Source organism: Stegostoma tigrinum, chromosome 29 (genome assembly GCF_030684315.1).
Source record: "Stegostoma tigrinum isolate sSteTig4 chromosome 29, sSteTig4.hap1, whole genome shotgun sequence".
In the NCBI taxonomy this organism is placed as follows: domain Eukaryota; kingdom Metazoa; phylum Chordata; class Chondrichthyes; order Orectolobiformes; family Stegostomatidae; genus Stegostoma; species Stegostoma tigrinum.
The window spans coordinates 32,181,099-32,206,489 of record NC_081382.1 but is presented as its reverse complement, the minus strand read 5'-3'; the positions used below and the strand labels follow the sequence as shown (position 1 = coordinate 32,206,489).

The 25,391-nt window shown below is 37.6% G+C and overlaps 2 protein-coding genes across 3 annotated transcripts in view; one reads left to right on the top strand and one right to left on the bottom strand.

Annotated features, from left to right (window-relative positions):
- spaca9 (sperm acrosome associated 9) overlaps window positions 1-23,796 on the top strand; it is a 40,493-nt gene extending 16,697 nt beyond the window's left edge. For both annotated transcript variants that reach the window (XM_048558453.2, XM_048558454.2), the window contains exons 4-5: window positions 5,780-5,932; window positions 13,273-23,796. In XM_048558453.2, the coding sequence (XP_048414410.2) occupies window positions 5,780-5,932; window positions 13,273-13,279 (160 nt within the window). In that variant the 3' untranslated portion in view covers window positions 13,280-23,796. The remainder of the gene's footprint in view (window positions 1-5,779; window positions 5,933-13,272) is intronic.
- Window positions 14,287-25,391, bottom strand: part of LOC125465265 (carboxypeptidase M-like) — a 46,561-nt gene continuing 35,456 nt past the window's right edge. Inside the window, exons 7-9 of the mRNA XM_059638302.1 lie at window positions 23,554-23,706; window positions 21,612-21,760; window positions 14,287-14,587 (exon numbers count right to left, since the gene is read on the bottom strand). Of these exons, the coding sequence (XP_059494285.1) occupies window positions 14,468-14,587; window positions 21,612-21,760; window positions 23,554-23,706 (422 nt within the window). The 3' untranslated portion in view covers window positions 14,287-14,467. The remainder of the gene's footprint in view (window positions 14,588-21,611; window positions 21,761-23,553; window positions 23,707-25,391) is intronic.

The following is a 25,391-nucleotide window of genomic DNA, read 5'->3' as shown; positions in this document are numbered from 1 at the left end:
TTAGAATTACCCAGATTCCTACAATTCATTGTTTACATTTGTGGTTTCCAAAGTCACCATCTTTTTCCCATCGCTACACAAGCTCTGCTTACCCCCCAGCCATGACACCCCCTCTCTTTTTGGCAGTGATTTCCCCTACTGCCCCAACAGGCCCCCTTTCATCCCTTCGTCAATCAGCATACAGACCTCCAGGATTATATTCACTCAGACCTCTGCCCACCTTTGATGGGCAGCCCTAAACATGTTTGAAAAGATCTCTCATCTCTGTTTGTGTAGCTCCCTGATGGCTGATATCCAATCCCCCCGACTGCTGCTGTGGGGCCTTCAGGACTGATCATTGCCTACTCCCCAGACTGCAGTCAGACAGGTCCTCCAACAATGAGCAGCCTAAGTGGCCAACCGACTGTGGCTAAGCCTGTAGAATATGTGTGGACATGCACATGACTAACTATATCGAGAACCCCTGACCCATAATGCCACCCAACTCCCAGCCAGCAGTGAGCTGAAGACAAAAGGCGTCCTGATTTCTGTGTTGAGAATTCTCCACGTTGAGCTTGTTCAATGCATTGGTAAGATAGGAAATAATATTAATTACGTGAGTTGTGGCATTAACAAAACATTTAACAAACTATAATTACCTTTAATTGGCAACTCATTGCTGCCTAGCAAGAAACTCATTTTGTCACTTAGCAAGTGCATAAAAATGCAGAAAGTTGTTCCTAATGATAGGCCTCACTGGACTTCCTGCACAATTACAGAGGTCTCCATAGTCCATGTCGCTCAGAAACCTATAAGATTCCACCCATTGAATCTGACGGATAAACAACTTGCTCAAATCATGAAAATTACTTGACAAAATGCAACTGTCCAGATGCTGAAAGAAGTAACAATGAAAGGATGGTCTGAAAATATTGAGGACACTCCTGTGGGAACACTACCATGTTGGGCATACAAAGAGAGCCCAAGATAGGCCAAAGGAAGTAGAATAATTGTCCTGAAGCAGGTGAGAAGAGAGATGTTAAAGCCACCAAGAAATTGAGCTAAGTTTGAGAAAGCCCCAAGAATCATGAGAAAGCAAATATGACAGTGAGACTAAGGACCACATCAGCCAGGGCAGTATGTCTAATGTATACCAATCTAAATGAGCTACAGAGTAGCTGATAACACAATATATCGCAGACAGAATGTGAGTGAAACTTGGAATAGAACTTTTCAGTCTAGGAGGAACTGATTATCTTGTTACTGCCAACTACTATTCTGACTAGTGGTAATTATTCCAAATACTGGAATTTTAATGACTAGCATTGAGATTGTAGATTGTGTGAAAGCATACTTCTTTGTTACAGTATTTCTGCCATTGCAATGAGGGACAATAGCCCTCAGAGCACAAGTGACGAATTAAGCTACTTAATAAAGTATTGGGAAGGTCAATACTGCCCATCAGCCTCACAGTATCCTTAGTCAAAAGCAAAACTAGAGGTAGCAGTAAAAATCATCAAAGTAATGATAAAGAAATCAAGCAAAGTCAGCACAGAGGAAATCATCATTGGAGAAACACCTACTAAAGACATGGAAGGTAGTCCAGTACAAAGACTACCGAAGCCAGTTATCGTTACAAATGTGAGTGACAAAAATCAATGTGAAATGGCAAAAAGCCAAATTTCACTTTGACAGAACCATTGCCAGAGTGAGCATTAGAAAGCCAATCAAAGTACAAATATTCAACATTCTCAACAAGAGTCATCCAGGTGGCAGTTGGGATCTCTTTCAAGCAAATGTCACTTTGATTGCACATAGTGGATGTGAATGATCAGATACACTGTCACAGGCATATAAGCACAACTAGAGAAGCTATTATTTTGCTGCAGATTGCCAGCTAAGAAGATGGAAACTCACTATCCACATAGACCATATCAACTATCAGTCTCAGAGTTCTGCAGCACCCCAACAATGGAAATGAAAAAACAACAGTTAACTGCATCAGCAAAAAATGATACAGGAATGACATTCCCCAGAGAAGGAAGAGCATCCTGGCGAACAGTCAAGTGAACAACCAATGACAACATGCACAAATGCCATTAACAGATCAATATGATTGAAAGCCATTTGCAATGCATATGCAGAAATGCAAAAAATAACAAATTGTTGATACATGTGAGTAGTGTGTGTTGGTGGCTGATTTGGGGAACTCCAAGTAAATGACAGTGATTCCAATTTATTTTTTCTTCATGAAAGAGTAGATGTTTGGATGAAAATGTAACATTGTACTAATGTACTTCCTGCCTTGCCATAATTGTGTGACCTCCTTCATCAGGCATTCACTGCAGACGGTCATCTTTTCAGCAGTTCTAAGAAAGATGGAGTACAAGCAGCATTGAATTTGTGCAACACACGAGAACAGAATACACTGTTTTCCCTCTAAATTTTAGAATGTCTAATGATCTGCACAACATTTTCTCTAGTGTCAGATTAATTCTCTATGGTTTGTGCAGGTCTGGCAAGGCCTCACCTGAAAGTCTGACCATGACCTGGTTGTGCATTAGTTCTACCTTCAGGCTTTCATATGCACAATCTTCTCTTTAGAGGTTGTTTATGAACAAATTCATTCTTTCCCCAGGTCCTGTTTTCTTTGATTAAATTTCACATATATTGTTATTAAATTTCTCCTTACACTGAGCATGCAATGAATGCCTTGTACATACAATGCACTGTTTTCGTCAATATGCTGTTTTGAAAATCGCTCACGATGTTCCCTAATGTATAGAATAATGTAGTAGATATTTTCTGATCAAACTGTTCTGATATGTTACTACACACTCTCTCAGAGCAGGTGGGGTTTGAACTAATCTGTTCCATTTTTACCAAAACAATTCCATATCATGCACTTCTTTTCTTCCATACCTCACATTCCTGAGTCTGGATCATCACAAGGATTTGCTCCAGGAATGCCAGTTTAGCCTCTATCCTTTGGAACTGCTCCTTCAACTTTGGCTGTCATTGTCCCATTGCCAGCTGTTTTGGTTTGGTGCTCAGGGCAACCTGGTCTGCAACTTTGTCTTTCAGCTTCCCGCTGTGCCTGAAATGTACCCCAAAGTCCTAGTGAGCGTTGTCTTTCTTCATTCATCGCAATGAGGTTAACTTCAATAAATGTTTTATCTTTTCTCTGTCTTTTCCACTACTCCCTTGTGTTACTTTGTGTATACTGTCTAACTGCAATTAGCCTCCTGGGTACTGTTTGAGTTCCAGGTGCCCTCGATAAAAATCTCTTTACTTCTAGCACTGGAGATACAGCTATAATATTAAGATTCTTGACAGATGTTCTGCTTCCTTTGAGCTCTCACTACATAACCACTTGACATTGACGTTTATTGTTATATCATTATGTATCATCATTACATATTCTGCTGATGTCCTATTACTGTACAATCTGCACATTCAGTTGTGGTCTGAGTGAGGATTTTGCTGTAATCTTCCCTGTTAGTGGGAAACAGTGCAATCAGGGTGCATTTTGTTAAGAGTATAAAATCCTTTGTGCTAATTTCTTAATGAGACTGGAAGGTATCCTCCTGTGCCCCAGTAAATGTTTCAGCTTCTTTGCCCTGTATACTCTCAACCCTAGTTTCCCTCAAATAAAAGCATCCTAAAATCCACTCCCCTATGCACCTTAAACTATCTCCTTGGTACCAGCCAGCTGGACATCCTATTCATTTCAAATTCTGCCCTAGCCCAGGTGTTGCTGCCTGCCTGTTTCAGGAGGGCATCTGACTGGCAACATGTAGATGAAACCTAGAGCTTCAAATTGCCAAGGCTTTACACTACCAATTTTGAAGGGTGGACAGTGTTTCTACTCAATTCCCACAAACTCTCACAGTTAAAATCACTGTTTGGAACTCTCTGTAAGTAATTAATTTTTATTAAACTAGGTGTTAGCTTTAATATCAATGAAAAGTGTAAACAAATAATTCACATCTGTGAAATAATTCTTAAACATGATGTGTGTACTGCTTGCCAATATCAATGAGAACATCGTGTCCCTATTAAGAACATGAGAAATAAGTAAAATTATTAATGTGAGATTTTATCTTGTTCCTTCACTTAAGTTCTATCCAGTGCTAGATGGCTGTCACGCATCAGATCACCTTCATGTTTTTGCAATTGAAGTGTTCCATATTAATCTACAATTATGTAAAGTTTAATTCTATGCGCTTACGCATTCTACAAGCATTTTGTCAATTAATGGCATGACATGTGAAATGTTGGGGGTGGTCAAATATTTGGCCATCACAGCTGAATTAGCAAGAGAAAGGAATCCAGTTTTAAAACCTTTTGAAATAACAACACTGACTTGGAAAATTTAATGGATCTGTTACCGTGATCTATTTTCAGTCATCCCTGTTGTGCCTCCCAACAAATGCAGTTCATAGCACGAAGAATGGACCTTGGGCCATGTTCTTACCAAAACACTGGCATTTATTGCCCAATTATTAGAGACACAATGTTTTTCAATGATTTTTCTGTAATGGCTTCACAATTGTTAACCTTCTTGTGTGAGCATCATCACACATTAAGTGCACAGAGCACAGTGACAGTTGCTGTCTGTATTGACAAGCACAGTAGACAAGAGATCCAACTAAAAACAGAATAAAACGCCCACATAAAATTTGAAACAGTATATATTATAAATAATAACAGCCAAGAAATCTCTCAAAATTGTGTGCAACCATCAAGCTGTAACATTAGTTCACAGAAACAATGGTTATTTGACTTTTAATTTGTATGTGCATGAAATGCCAGTAGCCCATGCACCACGCACAGAAAAGATGATTGCCTTACCATTGAATGATGCTTCGCAGAACATCTTTTAATGTGACATTAATAGTGAGCTTGGGTTGCCTTTTCCATGGCTTATTATTATATATCCAATTACTCTAGTGTCTGGTCACTGACAATTTCCTCCTACGTGAATTTAGCTTCTTTACTGTCACCTAAAAATCACTTTGTTCAATACCTCCACTGAGAGAGGAGTTTTGTGATTGCAGATCAGGTTTGACAGAGAGAAAAGAACTCTCAAACCAATTAATTTTGTGGGACTGTCATTTTCATAACAATGGGAGAAATAAAGAAATTGTAGACAAGAAGAACATGTGGGTTTACATAAATAGTATATGGTTCTGAGAATGTTTACAGTAGATTAACCCTTTATTTGTGACACAGGTATTGGTTCTCTACATACTAATACTAATTTCCATACGTGACTAACTGGTGCAAAATTAGAAGCTGTGGCTAACCGATTCAAAAATTGTTTTGAATACCATTTCCTACCCATAGTCTGGGTAATGCTTATGTAAATTTCACACACTGTGCAAGAAAAGCAGTGTTATATTTTCAAGGAAACTTGGTTTCCAATTCTGTTTCTAACAAAATCAAACACAAAATACTGGAGAAATCAAACAGGACTGGCAGCATCTGTGGAGAGAGAAACAGAGTTAACGTTTGGAGTCCAATATGACTCTTCTTCGGAAGAATTCAGTCCTGAAAAAAAGGTCATACCAGACTAGAAGCATTAACTCATTTTCTCTCTCCACAGATGTTGCCAGCCCTGCTCAGTTTCTCCAGCACTTTTTGCTTTTATTTCAAATATTGAGCATTTTCTGAATTTTGCTTTTATTGTCAGAGCTTCTAATCTGAGGCTATATATAATAATTGAATTCTCATGATTAACACTGCTGCAGTAAATGTATTGTGTGGTAAATTTTAGTGTTGTCTTATTCTGACACAGATATCCTCACGATGAAGTGAATCACCTGAGCTGTGATGAATCAAAGCACCACTATGGTGCTGTGATCAGTGTCTTGCCGGTTGCTTTAGACTTGTTAAGGGAAGGTATTGGCGTCATTGAATCAGCCCAATACGAAGCTGCGAGAAATAACAGGTATGCTCAGTGCAACAAGAAAGAGGAACCACCAGAGAAAAGATCCAGCAGCATACAAACTGTTCCAATTCAGAGGAATGATTGTGAAAACAAATACATGCAATGGAAAACATCCAACAAACAGAAAAGTAAATTGTTAAAGTCCAAACACCCATGGGTACCACCTGGTAAAACCAATGGTCTTTGAACACTCACAATACACAAACTACCCAACTCAGCACTATCATTAGATCTATCATTGGAGCTGACTTATTTCAGTTGCCTTTGGTAGTGCTCATTAGATAGTTATTAAATAGTTGGAACCCTTCCATCCTGGATAAAGGCAGTGCATAGAAATAAACTGAATGAGTTATTTCTGGATTTCTGCACAGCATATTTTCCAATTTTTATTTTCAAAACTGTGGTTATTTTATATTATCACATTTCTCTTTTTTTTGGCCACTGCTTGCACATCCTCAGGGCTTTGCAAAACTTTTTACAGCCAATGAAGTACTCCTGAAGTGTAGTCACTGTTATAATTTAGGAAACACATCTGTCAACTTACACACAGCATATGTGATAATGACCAATTTTTTTAAGCAATGTTGATGAGGGATGAGAATTAGCCAATTCATGTTCAATTCAAGTAGCAAATAGAGTGTTGATGTGAAGGCTCATCTGAAAAGCAGCACCTTCAGAAAGGCAACATGCCCATAGTAATTCACTGGAGCATCTCTAGATTTATGCTTAAGTCTCTGGAATTGAAATTGAACCTAAAATTTCTGACTCAGTAATAAAAGCGCTCCAAGTGTATGACTACCAAAACCAGTTCCATTCTATTGCCTTAGTGGCCAGAAATCATTGTTCATTCATGTGAAACTGTACAAACCAAGCAGATCATGGTTTTTAATCCTTGAACTCTGCTCAACCAGAATACCAATGATGAGTTATTATAATTGCTCTCTGTCTTAGTGAAGAAATATAAGGCTTAGCGAAGAAATATAATCCAGTGTGCCTGCTACTGCTTATTATCCTGTGACCCCCTTTTGAAAAATCATATCTGAGTCTACTGGATGAAACCAGGATTGAGCTCTTTTGTGGTGGCCTCTGTGTTTAAATGGGCTACGAACTTTTACTGCATTCATGCATATCCAATTGCGTGAGGCACAAGGCTGCCAACAGCTGCTAAGCTGTATCACTAATTTCCTGTATATCTCCATAGGAAAGATTGGAAGAAAATTTGGGGATGAAATCCATTGTTTATAGATTTGCTGAAGATGTTCACTTGTGTGCTAAACATTTGATTGGTTTCTCTTTGATTCCAATCTGATAAAAATAACCAAACACATTTCCATTTCTTCAAACCACGTTTAATTATTTCAGTCCAATTGAGAAGTGTTTTATTCATATTTACTAATGAGTTAATCAGGTTCATCTATGCCGGAGTGAGGCTAAAAACATCTCTCCTTGATGGCAGTCTGCTCTGTGGCTGAGAGAAATTATGATTGCTCAAGTTTTGATTCATTTGTTAGTAAGTTGAAACAAGATCATTTCTGGAACAAAATAAATGTCACTAAAAGCATTACTTAGTTTTTTTCAAGCATTTTCAGTGTATTGTCATTTTGTTGTGATTGCAAGAAAGTGAGAATTCTGCAGAGTAATGAGGTACAAATATGGTTTAATTCACATTCAGAGATAATTTGTGTTGTGTGTCACTGCAGTTTTATCCACTTTCTTTAGGAGGTATGTTCACGATGAATCAATAGTGAGCTCGATATGTAGGAAATGTTAGGTCTCAATCATTTTGTTCAATGATTAAGATTAAGGTGTAGAATTAGAACAATGTTTTATTCTGTATCTTATTCATTCTTTATCAACTTTAACACAGACATTTCATGCAAATCCCAGAAGCACAGAATTTCTATGGTGCAGAAAGCAGCCATTAGGCCCATCATGCTTACACTGGTTCTCTTACCTGTTGCCAATCTCCTGCCTTTTACCCGTATCCCTGCATATCATTTCTATTTAAGTCATCATCAAATGCCTTCTCAAATGCCTCAATTGAATATGTTTCCACCTCATTTCCAGGTTTTAAGCAGTGGAGTCAGAAATTATTTCACAAGTACAATTCCCACTCAAAATCATCGCTAATCCTGAAAGTGAATGAAGGCTGGAGGTCTGGTTGTGAATTCTAGGTTAATGTCCAGTGGGACAGCATTGGTTGGCTATGTGATGCACTCCGTTGACAAACCCCAATTCCCCATCTTCCTCTTCAACATGTGGATTGTGGGAGCCATAAACCCCTCTCCAAATAGAGCCAGGCACACCTTAAAAATCCCAGTTGGTAGTAAATGTCAATGCTATTCTTTTTGTTGGCTACTAGATCAGCTTGTAAATCCTACCACCACCACAAGCTGTACACTAAGGGAAGCTGTAAAAACATATAAAAAGAGTGTTGTGACTCTTTTTGGCTAATAGATCTCATATTGGGGAGAAAATTTACAAAAAGGCAAATATCTATACATTTTAGACTTAAGTTAAATGTGTTCTGGCTGAGATTGAATTGTTTCCAGTGAAATATTTCTTAAAAGTTGTTAGTTCTGTTATATTTTTCACTTTTGCTCCTGCTACAATGGACAAAGTTTCCAGTTTATGGTTCCCAATTGGAATGAAGCCCCAGTAATCAGTTTTGTATTTCACCTGCAAAAATTGAGGCACAAAAGCAAAATACTGCAGATAGTGGAAATCTGAAGCAGAAACCAAGACTGTTGGAAACTACTCAACTGGCCAGACAACCTCTGTGGAGAAGAAACTGAGTTAATATTTTAATGTTAACCTTTTCTCTCTCCATAGTAGAGGAGACTGTTGGTTCTGTAGGAGACCAAGCAGTTATTAAACTGCAGCATTGACTTTAAATTTACATCATTGTCAAATGCTGCCTTGTTGTCAAAGGATGTCACTCTCACTTCAGCTCTAGAATTCTTCTCCTTTGGCCACATTTAGACCAAGCTTTTAATAACAGCTGGAACCAAGTAGTCCTGGCAGAGCTTAAACTGAATATGGTGGGAAAGTTATTGGTGACTTCCACTGGTTGGCATTGTCAATAACATGTTCCATCGTTTAACTGATGATTGATAGTTGACTGAAGAGACAGTGATTGACTTGCTATGATTTGTCCTGCTTTTTGTGTGTCAGGTGTTCCTGGATAATTTCCTACTTTGTCAGTGTTGTTCTTGTACAGAAAGTGTTTTGTTTAAGGCTTGGTTGTTTGGGATCATTACCAGCACATACCAGGGATGTTGTCAGAGTTCATGCAGAGTTGGCTGCATTTATTCAGTGCATTCATTTGTTTCTTGGTATTGTATGGAGTGAATCAAGTCGACTGGACAGGGGTCTGTGATGGTGGGATCCTCAGGTGAAACTCAGGCCAAGACAAATCATCAACTTGGTACTTCTGGCTTGCAAATGTTTTGTTTATACCCTTTGATCAGTGTACACATTTTCAATTATTAGAACATTATAAATTACTGTGGTGAATGCAACTATTTTCAGGTGCTGGGAGTGTCATTAGTTTCAAATTCTAAAATACAGATGATATTTCTGATCAACAATAAAGAGGAAACCTACTTTCATCTCATAAATTGCAACCACTGAATATTGTTGCCCTTGTGGATGCAACTAAAGTGGACAGTTCACCTCACATTTGCATAACCGTTAACAATATTAACTCAGATAAATCAGAGTGCATTGCTTTGCTGTGAGCCTTTACTTGGTTTATGCCAGTTCATCCTCAAATAAAATAGATGCCAACTGCTGCCTTCATCCCCCATAGCCATCAATCAGAACCTTTCCTCATAGATTCTAAATAGAAGTCTGTCTGAGTGGCAGTGAAATGCATTGTCCGCTTCATTTTGACTTGTGTTTCATGATACAAATATTAACATTTTATAAATATTCTAGAAGCCATTCCAATTTATTGGAGGATGTGTAGTAATAAATAAGGAATCAACATGACTCAATGCTTTCATTGATAGTAGGAACTGCAGATGCTGGAGAGTCTGAGGTAACAGTGTATAGCTGAATGAACACAGCAGGCCAAGCAGCATCAGAAGACCAGGAAGGCTGAAGTTTCAGGCCTAGACCCTTCTTCAGAAAACAAAGAAGGGTCCAGGATGTTTTCTGAAGAAGGGTCTAGGCCCAAAACGTCAGCCTTCCTGCTCCTCTGCTGCTGGGCCCGCTGCATTCATCCAGCTCTACACCTTGTTATCTCAATGCTTTCATTGTCTGAATCTATGTGCAAAAAAATTTATCAGTTGAACTACATTGAATTGCAAGATCAGAACTTTGGTACTGTAACCTTTTGAAGTTATTTTTGAAAGAAAGATCCTGGAATTTTGGAATATAAGTGAACTTATCTAATGAGTCAGAAAGGAAATAGTTTTGTCAATCAGGTCAAATTTGAAATCAAAATTATATAAAATAAAAACCGAAAGAACTGTGGATGCTGTAAATCAGAAACAAAAACAAAGTTGCTGGAAAAGCCCAGCAGATCTGGCAGCATCTGTGAAGGAGAAAACAGAGTTAACATTTCAGGTCCGGTGACCCTTCCTCAGAACTGTATACGTTTAGAGGCCGCACAATGGGGGGCAGAACTCATGGGAAGCATTACTTAATATTGATTAGAAGAAAACCTCAGAAAACACTGGAAATACTAGCAGATAGAGTACAACTGTGGAGAAAGAGAGAGATGGGGTTTTGCTTCATCAATTACCTTTTGTCAGAGTTCTGATGAAAGAAATACCACCCTGAAAAAAATCTCTTCCCTTCTCCACAGAAGCTGCCAGCTTTTTTGAGTATTTCCAACATTACCTGTCATTATTTCAGATTTCCAATATCAACAGTATTTTGCTTTCATATCAAAGAGAACCTCAAGCAATTTTGGGAACCTAGAACATATGTTATATTGTTCACTTTTGCCTTTTGTATTGCTAATTTTTCTCTGATGTTGCTCAGTCCTGCAGAAACCTGTGTAATTCCTTTCAGATATATCCAAACAAGCTTAAACTCTTTGAAGTAGGAAACATTAAAAGAAACTGGTTCTTAGAGATAGAAATAGCATTCGATTCATTATTTTAGTTGAATTAGTTACTAGCCCTTTAGACAGAATATTTTGTATGTATGTTGGACTGACACATTTCTGAAAAAATAAGCATCCATGAGGTCTGATGTTTTCATTGTGGAACTCATCCCCAAGGATAGAAATCCAAAGGTAATCTCAATGGAGAAAGGGTTCCACGCATTACTCGATGGCATCAAGAACAGTAGATAATAACTGCAAAAAGGATGTCATAGCATCAGAGAAAGCATGAGTCAAGATATTTGTAGTAAAGGATTTGTCTTCTGATGTGGTTTTAACATCTGTAATTCTTTCCCAGAAAGAAGTTTTGATATAATCACAGAATATTTCAATATACTCCTCAATCTTCATCACATTAATTAAGTGTTGGGCCTGTGGGCAGTCTTAGATGTGTAATAGAAGCTGTATAAAATCTTAACCTAAAGCTCCTCCACTCTGTTGCAGATGTGAAATGCAAAGAGCCGCATTTTCTAAATGATGGGCACGTCCAATTTCCATTCCCAGAAATCTGAATGTCACCATCTCTTCCATTATCCTTTCAAGGAAAGTTTTGCAGGAATGTAGTATTCTGACATTAACTAGTTTGTTTGGTAACTCTAATAAACATATAAAAGGCAGCAGCGTATGTCTCATTTTATAAATTAATATCAGAATATCTGTTGTAGAGCTAACTTGTTAAAATATGGATAGGTAGATCATAGGCTGTCCTTAGAGTTTGAAATTGTGATGTGTGATTGGTGACAAATGTATTAGTTAATGATCAGGGTATTTCAGTGACTATACTTTTGACAAGAGCAGTAATTAATGAAGGTTTGTGCTTCTTTTTAAATAGTGGACAAGCAATTTTATATGGGGCATTAACACGTTTGTTATTAATAGCATTCAGCACTGAAGCTTTCTCTTTGAGAGATGTATTCAAAAACTCTCAGCCCTTTTGTGCACAATTCTTTTGTAAATTCAATATGCATTGCTGTTGACAGAATATTGCTGTTCAACAATGAGTGTTCTCAGAACATCTGAGACAACATGATTTTCTGACAATTTGAAGTTTTTTTTAGCTTTTCTTTTATAGTGTTAAAAATCTACTTTCTCTGATGTGTGAAGTTTTGTGCTGCCAAATTAATACTCTAGTCTTACTTGAAATATTCTTTCACTGTGCACCTCTGTTGCAATATTCCTGAAATGCCAGTAGGTAGAGAGTAAAGTTTGACCAAAGAATCAAAGGAATTGACTAGATATAACTTGGAGGTAAGGGCCTGCTCTGATTTAATATTTGGCGGTTAGGTTCAAATGTTTTATTTAGGCTAAATTTACAAGAAGAATTTCCTTTAAACTGATGCCACTGTTGGCTCTACTGCTTCTACTAATTGGCATATTCAGCTGTCTCTTGTCTCTTTCACTCACATATAGAAATGCTGTGGTCCATTAAGTAGCTTTGTATTGTTGATATGCTGTACTGGAGCCGCAACATGTTTGACTCTTCAATGAGGTTGTTTGAAGTGCCACATTAAGCTCTTGTCGTTGGGTAATTTATCTTTTTCTGATACATTCGGTAGCCCTATTTAAAAAGCTTGCATCTGGATTTTCTAATCTTGTACTCCATTTTCATATTTTGAATTCTTAACATGCCTGTTGGCTCTTGCCCCTATGTACCGTTTCCCCATTTTAGAATTTTAGATTTTGATTTTCTTTTTCAAATTCCCTCTGAAATATTTGCTCAGTTAAAAAAGGAAAAAAAACTACCTTGTTAGAAAGGGACGAGCTTTCTTTTTCTTAAAGGTTTATGTTTCTATTCAGGGGAGTTGTTTCGGAGAGTGAAGTGCAACTCTATAACTACCAACAGAATGAATGATACTGGGATTGAGAGGATTGAGTTGTGAGGATATGTTGCATAATTTTGATTTGTACTCCCTCCTGAGTATTGGAGATTAAGGGGTGATCTGATTGCAGTCTAAAGGTTGGGTAAATACAGAATCTCCAAAGAGGGAATTGATAATCTTAAAATAATTCAGAACTGAAATCAGGAAATTTTTTTTCACACAAAAGATAATGGAAATTATAGAAATCCCTGCCCCAAAATATTGGTGCCAGAGTAATGAAATTTTCCAAGGCTGAGATGGAAAGATTTCTTTGAGGTAGAGTTTTTAAAAAAATATTTAATGGATGGGAGCTTCTTGACAATGTTGGCTTTTATTCCCCATCTTTTCTTTTTGGCCTTGAAAAGGTTCTGATTCATCTTCTTGAATATAACTGATGCAGCCCATTTCAGAGGGCAATTAAGTGTCATCTGTATTGCTGTGGATCTGGTGTCAAATGTGGACCGGACCAGGTAAGGGCAGCAGATTTCCCTCCCTACAGGTCATTAATGAATAAGGTGTCTTTTTTATAATAATCTAGCAGCATTATGGTCACTGCTACAGGTGACATTCAGTAGCATCTTAGCTAACTACTATGCTAACCTTTATTTCAGGTTTATTGATCAAGCTGAATTTTAATTCTTTAATTGCCATGCTGGGATTGTCAATTATGTCACCAAATTATTAGCTCAGAACTCTATATTAATAGACCAGTAAAAAATAAGCCACTTATATTATTCCACCTAACAGACATGTGGCAAAAATGGATAAATAATGTTGAGGTATAGAGTACTTATGCACTGGAGGGGCCAAATATCCTTCCCTTGTTTGTAAAGTTCCTAATGTACCTTGGGAATTCAAAATATACACAGTAGTCTAACATCTCTTGTAAGGAATCATGTTGTTATACATATCTAGTGACACTTTAATGGATTTTGTTTTGTTTTTGTTTTCTCAGCTCACTTTGGAGACCAAACTATTCTTGAGTACTAGCCCAGAAATGATTGTGTTCTCAGAATTTGAGTTAGCCAATCCTAGATAAAAAAGTAAGGACCAGTGGTCTTTATGCAAGCAATTGCTGGTATTTTTCAACAATAACTAAGTTAAAGAAGCACTGAGTGGAGGTTATGAGTAGATGCAATGCCACAATTGACTAAGAATCAATTAGTTGAACAAAAAAGACTCAAACATATGCAATATTCTACAATATTAAAAAAGTGAGTAATTTGTATACATTTTCTAAACATTCTTTTATTTGATTTTTCATTCTCTTTCAGGCTAATAACAAGGAGACAGATCCACATAGTATTTCATATTTACCAAAATGACCACACAATTTTCTACATGCTTGTTTACAAAAATTGATGTATTTCTGTGGGGAGGTGTGCTGCCTACATTTACTAATGGGATTTGCTAGGCTTAGCGTACTGCTCCTAATTCATTTTCCTTACTCCTTTCTTATGCTGCAATTCTAATGTCAGCATCCACAGAGTACTGGAGCATTTAAAATTGTCATATTAATACAAATTCACATTCTCTTCTAGATTAAAGATTGTCCTATTTTCAAGAGCTGCTTGAGTTTGATCTCTGAAGTACGAAATCGTAAACAGCGGCAGAATAGAGGTTTATATTGTCAAACACATCCACTGTCTTGTCCAAAGGATCAAATCCTTCTGCTTCAACCTGTAGGGAAAAGAAATGAAGTACAATAATTTTACAGTGAATTAATAAATTAAGAATCATCTAGGTGGGTAGTTCCTGCAATCTTCATAGAAACTAATACAATGCCTGCAAACTTTGATATGTGAAAACAGTAAATACAACTGTCAAAGATTAGCAAATGCTTGATAAATTTGAATGACAAACAGGATTAACAATTCTAAAGACCTTTCTTTTTTTTGTGATCAGACAAATTAGGAATGTTAGCACTGGAAAATGAATGTTTTATAATCTGGCTACCTGGACCAGCAAATAAAAGCATAGAAGGTTCAACACAGATCGAGGGAAAAGTTTTCTAAACGTGTGTAGCCATTATCGTGAGCTACATAAAAATATCCTTTACTGTATTTGGAATTTTTATTTTCTATATCAACCACTCCAATTTTGTTTTGCTTTATCTAAATTTGTTCACGGATTGTGGGAGTTATTGATTAGGCCAGCATTTATTTCCAATTTACTTCACTAACTGCTGTGGATAAAATAGTAGTGAACTGCATGCTTGAACTGCTGCAGTCCTTATAGCATGGTGACACCCAGAGTGTCTTTAAGCTAGTGAGGTCCATGCCTGCTGCAATTGGTTTGAGGAGCTCAAATTTATTTCATGTAGGCTCATTACAGAAAACAAACAGAAAGAAACTTAATCCCATTATTCTGGGCTGAGTATGCTATCAAGACTTATGGAGAAATGATGTGTAGCAATGACATAGTTTAATAACATGGCTATAACAGCATTTATTGCCAATCCCGAATCACCCAGGGGACTGTTAAAAATCAACCACGTTCCTGTGGATCTGGAGTCAAATGTACACCAAACCAGGTAAGGATAGCAGACTACCCTCCTGAAAGGACGCCAGTGAACCAGATGGATTGATGTGACAACGGATACATGGTTGCTATTAGGCTAGCTTTTTATTCCTTTTTTTCATTAATTCAATTCAGATTTTATTATCTGGCATGGCAGGATTCAAATCCACATCCTCAAAACATTAATCTGGGGTTCTGGATTACAAATCCAGATATACCAGATACCATCATTTCCCCTTCCATCGCACCATCCTCTCTCCCATTTTTGTAATTAAAATCCAGGCACTCACCAGGTATGTATTTGAGAGAAATCTGTGATATAAATTCACTTTTAAAATATGTGAATCACAGAATTGTTTCAGCGCAGCAGAAGTCATTCAACTCATCTTGTCCAGCTCCGCTGCCTTCTCCCTGTAACCCTGCACATTCATCCTTGAATACCCCAACTGAACATGATTCAAGCATGCTCTCAGGCAGTGCATGCCGGATCTTAACCAGTTACTGCATGAAAATAGTTTCTTTTTTCATGCTGTTTTTGCTTCTTTTATGGAAATATGTGTTTAATTAAATTTTACAATATCTGTGCTGATGCTATTTATGTTTTATGTTAAGTAACTATTATTTTTCAATGTTTTTCTTCCTTTAGCCATGCTACATCATATAAGCTTGTGAAAAACAAGAACACACAGAATGGTCTGTAACTGGATGTTAGGAAGTACACTAAATAAGGGTGATCCCAGTTTTAGCCGGTCATCTTCCTCCTCATCATGGGTGAGATCCTGTATGGTGGCTGGTTTATTCTCCTTTGGAAGATTACTAGAGATACTGAAGAAAGATTTTGACTTATGAGGTTAACTTGCCAAACATGTAGGCAAAGTTCAGAGCAGGTAGTTTGTTTAATTCACTGTCTAGGGATCACAATAGGGAAACCAAGAAAAGAATCAAAGAAAGGAAAATGGCGAGTGCATCACTAAAAATGTCTAAGATGTAGGTTTTAGATTGATTAAATAAACTAAAAATGCATTTGTTACTGGATTGTTTTTGAAATCATTAAAGTATTATTATATTGGATAATTAAGCCTGGTCTTGCAACAATTAATTTAAATTATAAAGATAGAGGAAAATAAAAATATAAGAAGTAAAAGAAAACATTTTAACTTTCAAACATCTAGGTAATCTGTTATCTTAAAGACCACATGACATTTGGGATCAAGTAACAGCTGATACTGGTAACATAGGAGAGTTCCTTATTGTTTGGCATATAAATATATCAGGTATTATATTTGAATTGCCCTTTTAAGCTAATATGAATTATTGTGAAGTTGATATAGTACTTGTGGATTGGAAGGCAGGATGTTAGGATTTGATGTTTATAAAATAACAGGGGAAGAGTACATGGTCCCTTTAAAAGATGATGTATATTTTATTGGCTTTGAGATTGAAAAAAAACATGTGGGGGTGCACAGAGAGCTCCTGAAATTGAAACACTGTATCAAATGTTGGTTCAAAACCCAGGAAGTAATCTTGTTTTGTTAGCGAGGCAACCAGACTGACTATCAACCAATTAATTTAAATCAGGCACTTAGAAACTAAAAACCAACTAAATGTAAATCTGATGGTTTTGACAACCTAGGACCAATCTATTGTAAGAAATTGATAGGTCATCAAGGATAAAAAAGAAGAGGGCATTCAAAAGTCGGTGAGAGAGCAGTTGCCGTCTGTTAAAGTTAACCAGCACCAAACAGAAAATCACTGGTTCTCACAAAATTCTATAAGTTCTCAGAAAACTATCACGTAAACTAAAGGTACAGCAGTAGTCTTAGTTAATATTCCTGACACTAGAATTTGACAGAGAAAGGCATTCCTGACTGAGCAACAGAGCAGAGAAGGCAGTGAACATTCTAGAAGGCGTATCCTGGCTGTAATTTTAAGACAATACGTTTTAAGTTTTCTTTATTTATCGTTTATATGAATGGGATTTGAACTTATTAGAACAGCATACCATTAGAATTTTCTTTTATTTGGGAATAGTTATTAATTGAGAGGGAATTGTTTGGTTTGTTAGTAGTTCTGTTAATTTGTTCACTGTTGGAGTTCGATAAATAAATTGTTAATTGTTGTTTATAGAGTGTCAGGTGTTCATTTCATTTAACCTGCCCTTTATAACAGATTGGGAGGTGAGATGCCGGTTACACCACTTTTCACACTTCCTTTAACAGATTATGAGGCGACTCAAGCTTCTTGGGGTTTTTCAGTTTTAGTTATTCAGAACCTTTGCTTCATAACAGATTGAGGGCTCAAGTCCAAGAGTGCCTGGTTCACATATGGGATGTGAACGGATTTGGACAGATGTGAATTGATGTGGACAGATGTGAACAGATTTGGGGTATGAAAGTTCCCAACAGATTTAAACAGACTTGGGGATTAAAGGTTAAATCTTTAAAATAAAACTTAGGTGAGAAGTGGAAATCAATTTTGGTTATTTGTGGTCGGTTAAGTCAAAATTGGGGGAAATGGCTCTTAACATTGCTAAAGAGGCTCTGGGCTTTGAAGATGCTTCCCAAATTTGCCAAGAAAGTTTAGAAAGAGCAAAGAAGGATATACTTCTGGACTTCTTAAACAGGCTAGAATTGGGTTTAACTAGGGATAAGAGGAGAGCTGAAACTGTAACTAGGTTGGTCAAGCACTTAGGTACATCAGAGAAACAGGCAAGTGCAGTGGAGTTAGAAAAAAAAATTGAAAATTAGACAATTGGTGTTAGGAGATAAAGAAAAGGAAAGAAGAGCTAGGGCAGAAGAGGAAGAAATGGAACCGAAATGGTTAATTAGGGTTACAAGCAGAAGAAAGAGAAAAAGAGAGACGAGAAAGGGAGAAAGAGAGAGTTTGAAATTCAAAAGTTGCAAATTAAAGAAGAAAGTCAATTTGAAAGGGCAGAAATAAAGTCAGGAGATAGGCTTAGTGAGGAGAGTGATGATGAGCAAACCCATCGTAGCCAAAGACCTGATAGAGATATATACAAATATGTTAAAACATTACCAAAATTCGATGAAAAGATGTAGAAGCCCTTTTCATTTCCTTTAGCTTATTTCTCAACCAGATGAACCAGCCGGAGACTTTGTGGGTAATATTAATTCGGACCAAGTTGGTAGTAGGGCTAGTGAAGTATTTGCAATGCTGTCAGATGAGGTGTCTTGGGAATATGAAGTAAAATAGGCTATTATTGAGTGCCTACAAATGTCTACCAGAAGCATATAGACAACACTTCCGAAATAAGAGGAAGGAAATAGGTCAGACTTATGTTGAATTTGAAAGAATTAAACATAGTAACTTAGATAGATGAATGAGAACATTAAAGATAGAAAAGACATATGAGGATCTCAATGAGAGTATTCTGCTGGACGAGTTCAAAAACTCACTTCCAGAAATGGTAAGATCTCATGTTGAGGAACAGAAAGTTAAAATAGCAAGAAGCACTGCGGAGATGACAGATGAATCTGTATTAGTGCATAAATTGAAATCTAGATTCCAACATCAATTTCATTCCATTAGGGATAGAAATTGGGAAAGAGGGAGAACCTTCAATGAGAAACAAAAATTAGATCGCACTGGGAACAGTTTGCCACATGCGCAAAAAAAGAAACCCAAGCCAGTGGAAAAGAGATGGAAGACCTTAGGTGTTTTCACTGCAATGAGTGGAACACTTAAAGTCATTGTGCTGGTGGATTAGGAGAGGCACTGGGACAAAGTTGGTAAAAGAGGCTAAACCAGTGGGATTAATTGAGGTAGTGAAGGAAATCCCAAGAGAAGTCAAGGAGCGTGCAGGAGAGTGCACAGCCTAGTCACAGGCTGTAAGATAGTAAGATAGTGCTTATCATTTCAAATACTTCACCTCTGTGGGCAAGGGTTACTCAGGAAGAACAGGGGAGGTGGTAAAGAAGTTACATATTGAGGGATACAGGAACTAGTCAATCTCTAAAAGTAAGAGATGAAAATATTTGTTCCTTCTGAAATGTTATCTGAGAGAGTGATTGTGGAATAAATGGAGAGAGATTTAGCATTCCCTTGTGTACAATAAGGCTGGAATGTCCAGTCAAGATGAGGAAGTGATAGCAGGAGTGCCTGAAAGAGTGTATATTCTGGTAATACAGTTTGTTCTTGGATATGACCTAGCCAGATCAAAGGTGGGAGTGATGCCTATTGCAGTAGAGAAGCCAAAAGAAAACCAGGGAACTGAAGAGTTAAAAGAAAAATACCCTGGAATTTTTCCAACTGTGTGATGAAAAGATGCCATGGTCATAAGTTAAAGCAAGAAGTGAAAACTAAAGAGAAAGACGAAGGAGTTGAGGTCCAGTTAGCTGACATCCTATTTGATGAAATGGTAAAGGAAAAGCCTGAGCAGGCAGAGGATCCGGCAGAGGTGTTTAATTCTGAAAGACAAGTGGAGTTACAACAAAAAGACAAGACAATAGAAGATTTATATCATAAAGCCTACTTGGAAAAGGAGTCAGAATGTATTACAGAATATTATTTATTTAAGGATAGAATCCTAAGGTGGAACAAGACACCTTGGCAGGTTAGTGCAGAGGAGAAATGGGCAGAAGTTCATCAGATTGTGTTGCTGGTAGCATACAGACAGGAAGTATTACGGGAAGCACACTAATTAAGTGTAGGAGGTAATTAAGTGACTCAGGCTAAGATACAGAAGCATTTCTATTGGCTGGGTTACATAAGGATGTGATTGAATTTTGCCATACCTGTCATATGTGTCAGATGGTAGGAAAGCCACAGGCAGTAATATAACAGCACCTTTGATGTCAATCCCTGCATTGTTTGGTTTGTTAGTAGTTCTGTTAATTTGTTCACTGTTAGAGTTAGATAAATAAATTGTTACTTATTGATTATAGAGTGTCAGGAGTTCATTTCATTTAACCTGCCCTTTATAACAGATTGGGAGGTGACAGATAGGTTATACCACTTTTCACACTTCCTTTAACAGATTATGAGGCAAGATGAGCTTCTCTGGGTGTTTAGGTTTTAGTTATTCAGAGGGGGTTGACCTCTGCTTCATAACAGAATCCCTCGGCCAGTTACCTCCTTGGATCATTAAAGTCATTTGACAGAGTATGAATGAATCACTCAAGAATTTGTCAGGCAAAAAACAAAACTATATGGCCTGTGAGGTTTTCCATTCAACCCTTGGATGATACTACTCAAAATGAATAAGGGGAAACAAGAAAATTGCAGGTAATTTTAAACCAATATTTTGTGTCAGTCTTCATGGTGAAGGACGCTAATAAACATCCCAAAGATACCAAATGTGCATTGTGCTAATGAGAAGAAAGGTCTCTGTCACAATGGACAAAGTATTTGACAAACTACTTGGACTAAAGGCAGAAAAGTTGCCAGAACCTGATGATCTATTTCCACGGAAATTAGAGGAAGTAGCTGTAGAGTGGTGGAGCCATTGGTGAAACATGCAAAGAATTGAAAAATTGCTAATGTTAGATTACTGAGAATATTTAAGGAGAGGTTAGATAGATTTTTGAAATATCTGTGAGCTGATGGCTGTGCTCAGCTGGCACAAAAGTGGAGTTGATAGCAGGGCAGATCAGCCATGATCTTGCTGAATGTTAGGGCAGGCTTGAAGGCTGAATGGCCTACTCATACGTCTTATGCCTTTATGAACTATAACGCCCATTAAGGAGGCTTATATTAAAATTGAGGGTCATACGTAATTGACATACATTTGTCAATTCTATCTTTCTGCATGAGATAATCATGCAGATAAATACATTGTACTTGAGTGAGTGATGTATGAGATTTCTCGTGGGCATTCTGGTGCCCTATATCCCACATGTTTGTGATTTCTGACTTGTTTCCTACAATGGATTTTTATAGACTTGTGTCTGGCTTTGGCTTGTCTTTATGTACTCATCATTATTGATTCATATTTAAAGGTCTTCCTGCTGTTATATCAGGCATGTAATTAATCTAAATTTTCTCAGCACCTTTAGATTTCATTCACTTTGTCCATTATAGATGTTTATACTTGTACCCACAAAGAACGCATTTCTGAGGCTACAAGTTTGCAGGATCAAGGTAGTGACAGCTTTTGAAATACATTCCTAATGCTTTCAAAGTCAATGAGTTGGATATCTAAAACCAACATCTCTCCATACCTTACCTTTAGTACGTACTCCCCTGGTGTTAGAAGCCTGTAGTATTCTCCCAGAGAATTGGTTTGAAATGGGAAGAGATTACTCCTGCCAAAAATGTTTACAATTGCTTTGGAAATAGGATTTCCTTTATCATCCAGAACTCTGCCTTTTAAACCTGGAAGTGTAAGGTGAGGTAAATTATCATTTAGAAATTACTCCAACGTAGTCAGCTATTCAACTGACCTCAAGTAAATAGGTAAGAATGTAAAGAGACAATAGGACCCTTGTGGTGCAGGGGTAGTGTCTCTATCTCAGAGCCAGAAGGCCCAAGTTCAAGTCTGAACTACTCCAAAGGCTTGTCATAACATTTCACAACATGTTGGTTTTAAAAATCTATAACAAAACATCTTTACTTCTAAGCTACAGCTGACACTGCCAAACTTCAACAAAATGTAAGTGAAATTATTTGATCCTGAATTGATAACTTCATTGACTGTGAAACACTTTGGAACATCTGGCAATGTTGTGGAAGGCACTATAAAAATGCATGGTTTTCTTTTCTGACAGAAATAATTTAAAAGATCCCCCAAATCAGGATTCATCTAACACTGCGACTGATGTCCTAAAAAGCGCTGTGTAGATTATTAAAATTTAGTTGGATTACTTTATTGCAATTTGGTTAAAAAAATGACAAACCTAATTAATAACCAGGCATTCCTGCGCACTGATTTCAAATGCTCTAATTTAGTTACAACATCAATCGCAGCAATACAAAATATTAAGCAAATTGGAGACCAGCAGCTGTGACTTCCTGTACAGAAGCCAATAAAGCATTGCTTCCTAAACATCATCCCATTGTTACCCTGTTTTTGAGGTTTGAAAGTTGACCCCTCAATGAGCAGAGTGGTGTGACGAGAAGACATATGACAGCAGGGTAAACTGGTCAGCTGTTGCTGCCTCAGAGCTCGCAAACCCAAATTGTCAGCTTGTAGCCTCACTTGGGGTACCAAGTCCCCCGTTAAGAATACCTGCAACAGGCGCTGGAGTTAAATCAAATATAACGCCTGAACAATGCTGTTAAAAGCCTCCACTGTCAGTTTTTTTGTGCTGTTCTTTACCCTGTAAAATATAAGTCATACCCAATGTGTGCTGGTGTAACCTTAATGTCAAAATACCAAATAACTAAGAATCCAGAATGGAATTGACTTCCCTTTGATGTAATAAATTTGACACTAGTACCTGCTGCTTCATCCTAGAATCTGATTTTTATTATCTGCCACCTCTGCACCATATCCCAGCACAACAGAACCTAAAGTAGGTATAATCACAAGTTCATAATTGATATCCCTTCTTACAGCCTGAATACTGCACCAATAGCGGAAAACCCCAAGATGTAAATGGACTTGGGCAGAACCATAAAACAAACTGAATCAAATTTTCCAAATTATATATCTTGTGCTGATATTCAGCACTACTAAAATTATAACTGAGGTATCCGTGAGCAGATACCTGATGTCAAATCAAAAATCACCTACATTTCTCTAGTTTTGTCCTCCACTGTCAGTGGCTATCCCTTCAGCTACCTTGGCCCTAAGCTCCAGGATTCTGCAACTAAACCTCTCTGCCTCTTTACCTCTCTCTCTCATCTCTTTAAGACTTTCCTTAAAACTTACCTCTTTCACTAAGTCAACTATTCTCATATGTCCTTTGGTGGCTCAGTGTCAAAAATCTTTGCTAACACTTATGAAGCATCATGGAACATTTTGTATTAACTCTGCTACAACTAACAGCATTATTGCTTTCATTCTGGACCACATCTGTGGGTAGTGCATTCTACCACAGTTTTTGACCCATTGAAAGCCATACATGAAAAAGTGAGAATTTTCCAACAAGAAACACTGGCAAAAGGCCATAATTCAGAGAACAGAACCTGCAAGCTTTAAGATGTACAGCGACATATACATATACCTAAATGGACTTGCTGGATAAAGACGATGAGTGGGACTTTGTTCTGTTCCCAGAAGCGTGGTAGTTGTGCTGCAGGTGGGTACTTGCAACAAGATAGCTCTAACGTCAGCTCATAGCACTGGCCCCACACGTAATTGTAGTCTTGCATACCACCTAGTGAGAGATATTGAAAACTGTCAGACAGATGTATCTGGAACTAAGGTGTGCGGAATCTTCACATACAAATTGCTTTGTAAAATGTAAATTGCCACATATGTTATGTACTCATAGCTGATCCAGCTGTGCAAGAGTGTTATAAGATGTGATATTTGTAAAATAACGAATAACAATAAAACTTCAAGAGACAGACAGCTCAGAGAGATGTTTTGGTGTTTTTTTTATTGCTTCTTATGCAGTGAGGAATCTTAACTTTCTCTTTAGACAATGTCAGAATCAAACATTCTCAAATTGCATTTAGCACAGGTACATGGTGTGGAGATATCACTTACTTTTCCTACCTCTCTGCTTTACCAATACTTTCACTCGTTTTGCAATTTTGGACTCTGCGTAAGATTCCTAAGTTGGAGCCAAGTGTTACAGGTTTGGTAAGTTTTTTTTTAGCAGAGAAAAGTCCCTGAAACTATATACTATAAAAACAGAGTATTTACAGAACAGGAACAGGTCATTTAGCCCAGCAGAGCAGGTGTTAATAAGCCTCCTCTGACCTACCCCAATTTACTGTTATTTAAGGGATGCAGTAGTGTAATGCCCCTGGACTATCAATCCAGAACCTCTGGCTAATGTTCTGTGGACATGGGTTCATGTCGTACCATGGCAGACAGACATAGAATAGAATCTCTCCGGTGTGGAAATTGGCCATTTGACCCATTGAGTCCACAGTGACCCTCTGAAGAGCATCCTACCTTCAAGAACCCCTTATCTTATCCCTGTAACCCTGCATTTCCCACGACTATCTAGCCAGCACATCCCTGACCACTATATACAATTTCCAACGACCAATCCACCTAACCTGCTCATCTTTGGACTGTGGGAGGAAACGGGAGCACCCAGAGGAAACCCATACAGACATGGGGAGAATGTGCAAACTCCACATAGACGGTCACCTAAGGGTGGAATCGAGCCCAGGTCCCTCTCACTGTGAGGCAGCCGTGCTAACCACTGAGCCATTATGCCACCCCATGGTGAAATCTGAATGGGATAAAAATCTGGAATCAAATGTGCGCATAATAGTGACAATGCAACTATTATTGGTTGCAATAAAAACCTATCTGGTTCACTGGTTGTTAGGGAAGGAAATCTGCCATCCTCACTTGATCTGGCCTACATATGTCTCCAGACCACAACAATATGGTTGAAGCTTAATTGCTGGCCTAGCCAATGACACTAACAATATTAAAAATATTCATTAATAATTAAATTAACTTATTATTCTTGTACAAGTTTCAACCACCAAATCAATAGCAGAAAGAATCAAAATTTATCAGAATGTAAATGATTAGAATGAGGAACAGCCTCAGATCATAACAGCCTCTCAAACCTGCTCTGCCATTCTTTTTCTTCTCATTGACTCAATTTCTTAGTTTTTCTTTGCCAGTTTTTAAAACCAAACTTTGTTTTGGTAACTTTGGAAGACTTTAGAACCTAACGCATATACAATCACTAGCCCACAACTGATATCCCTTCTTATAGCCTGAATACTGCACCAATAGTGGAAAATCCCAAGATGTAAATGGACTTGGGCAGAACCGTAAAACAAACTGAATCAAATTTTCTGAATTTTATATCTCATGCTGATATTCAGCAGTATTAAAATTATAACTGAGGTATCAGTGAGTACG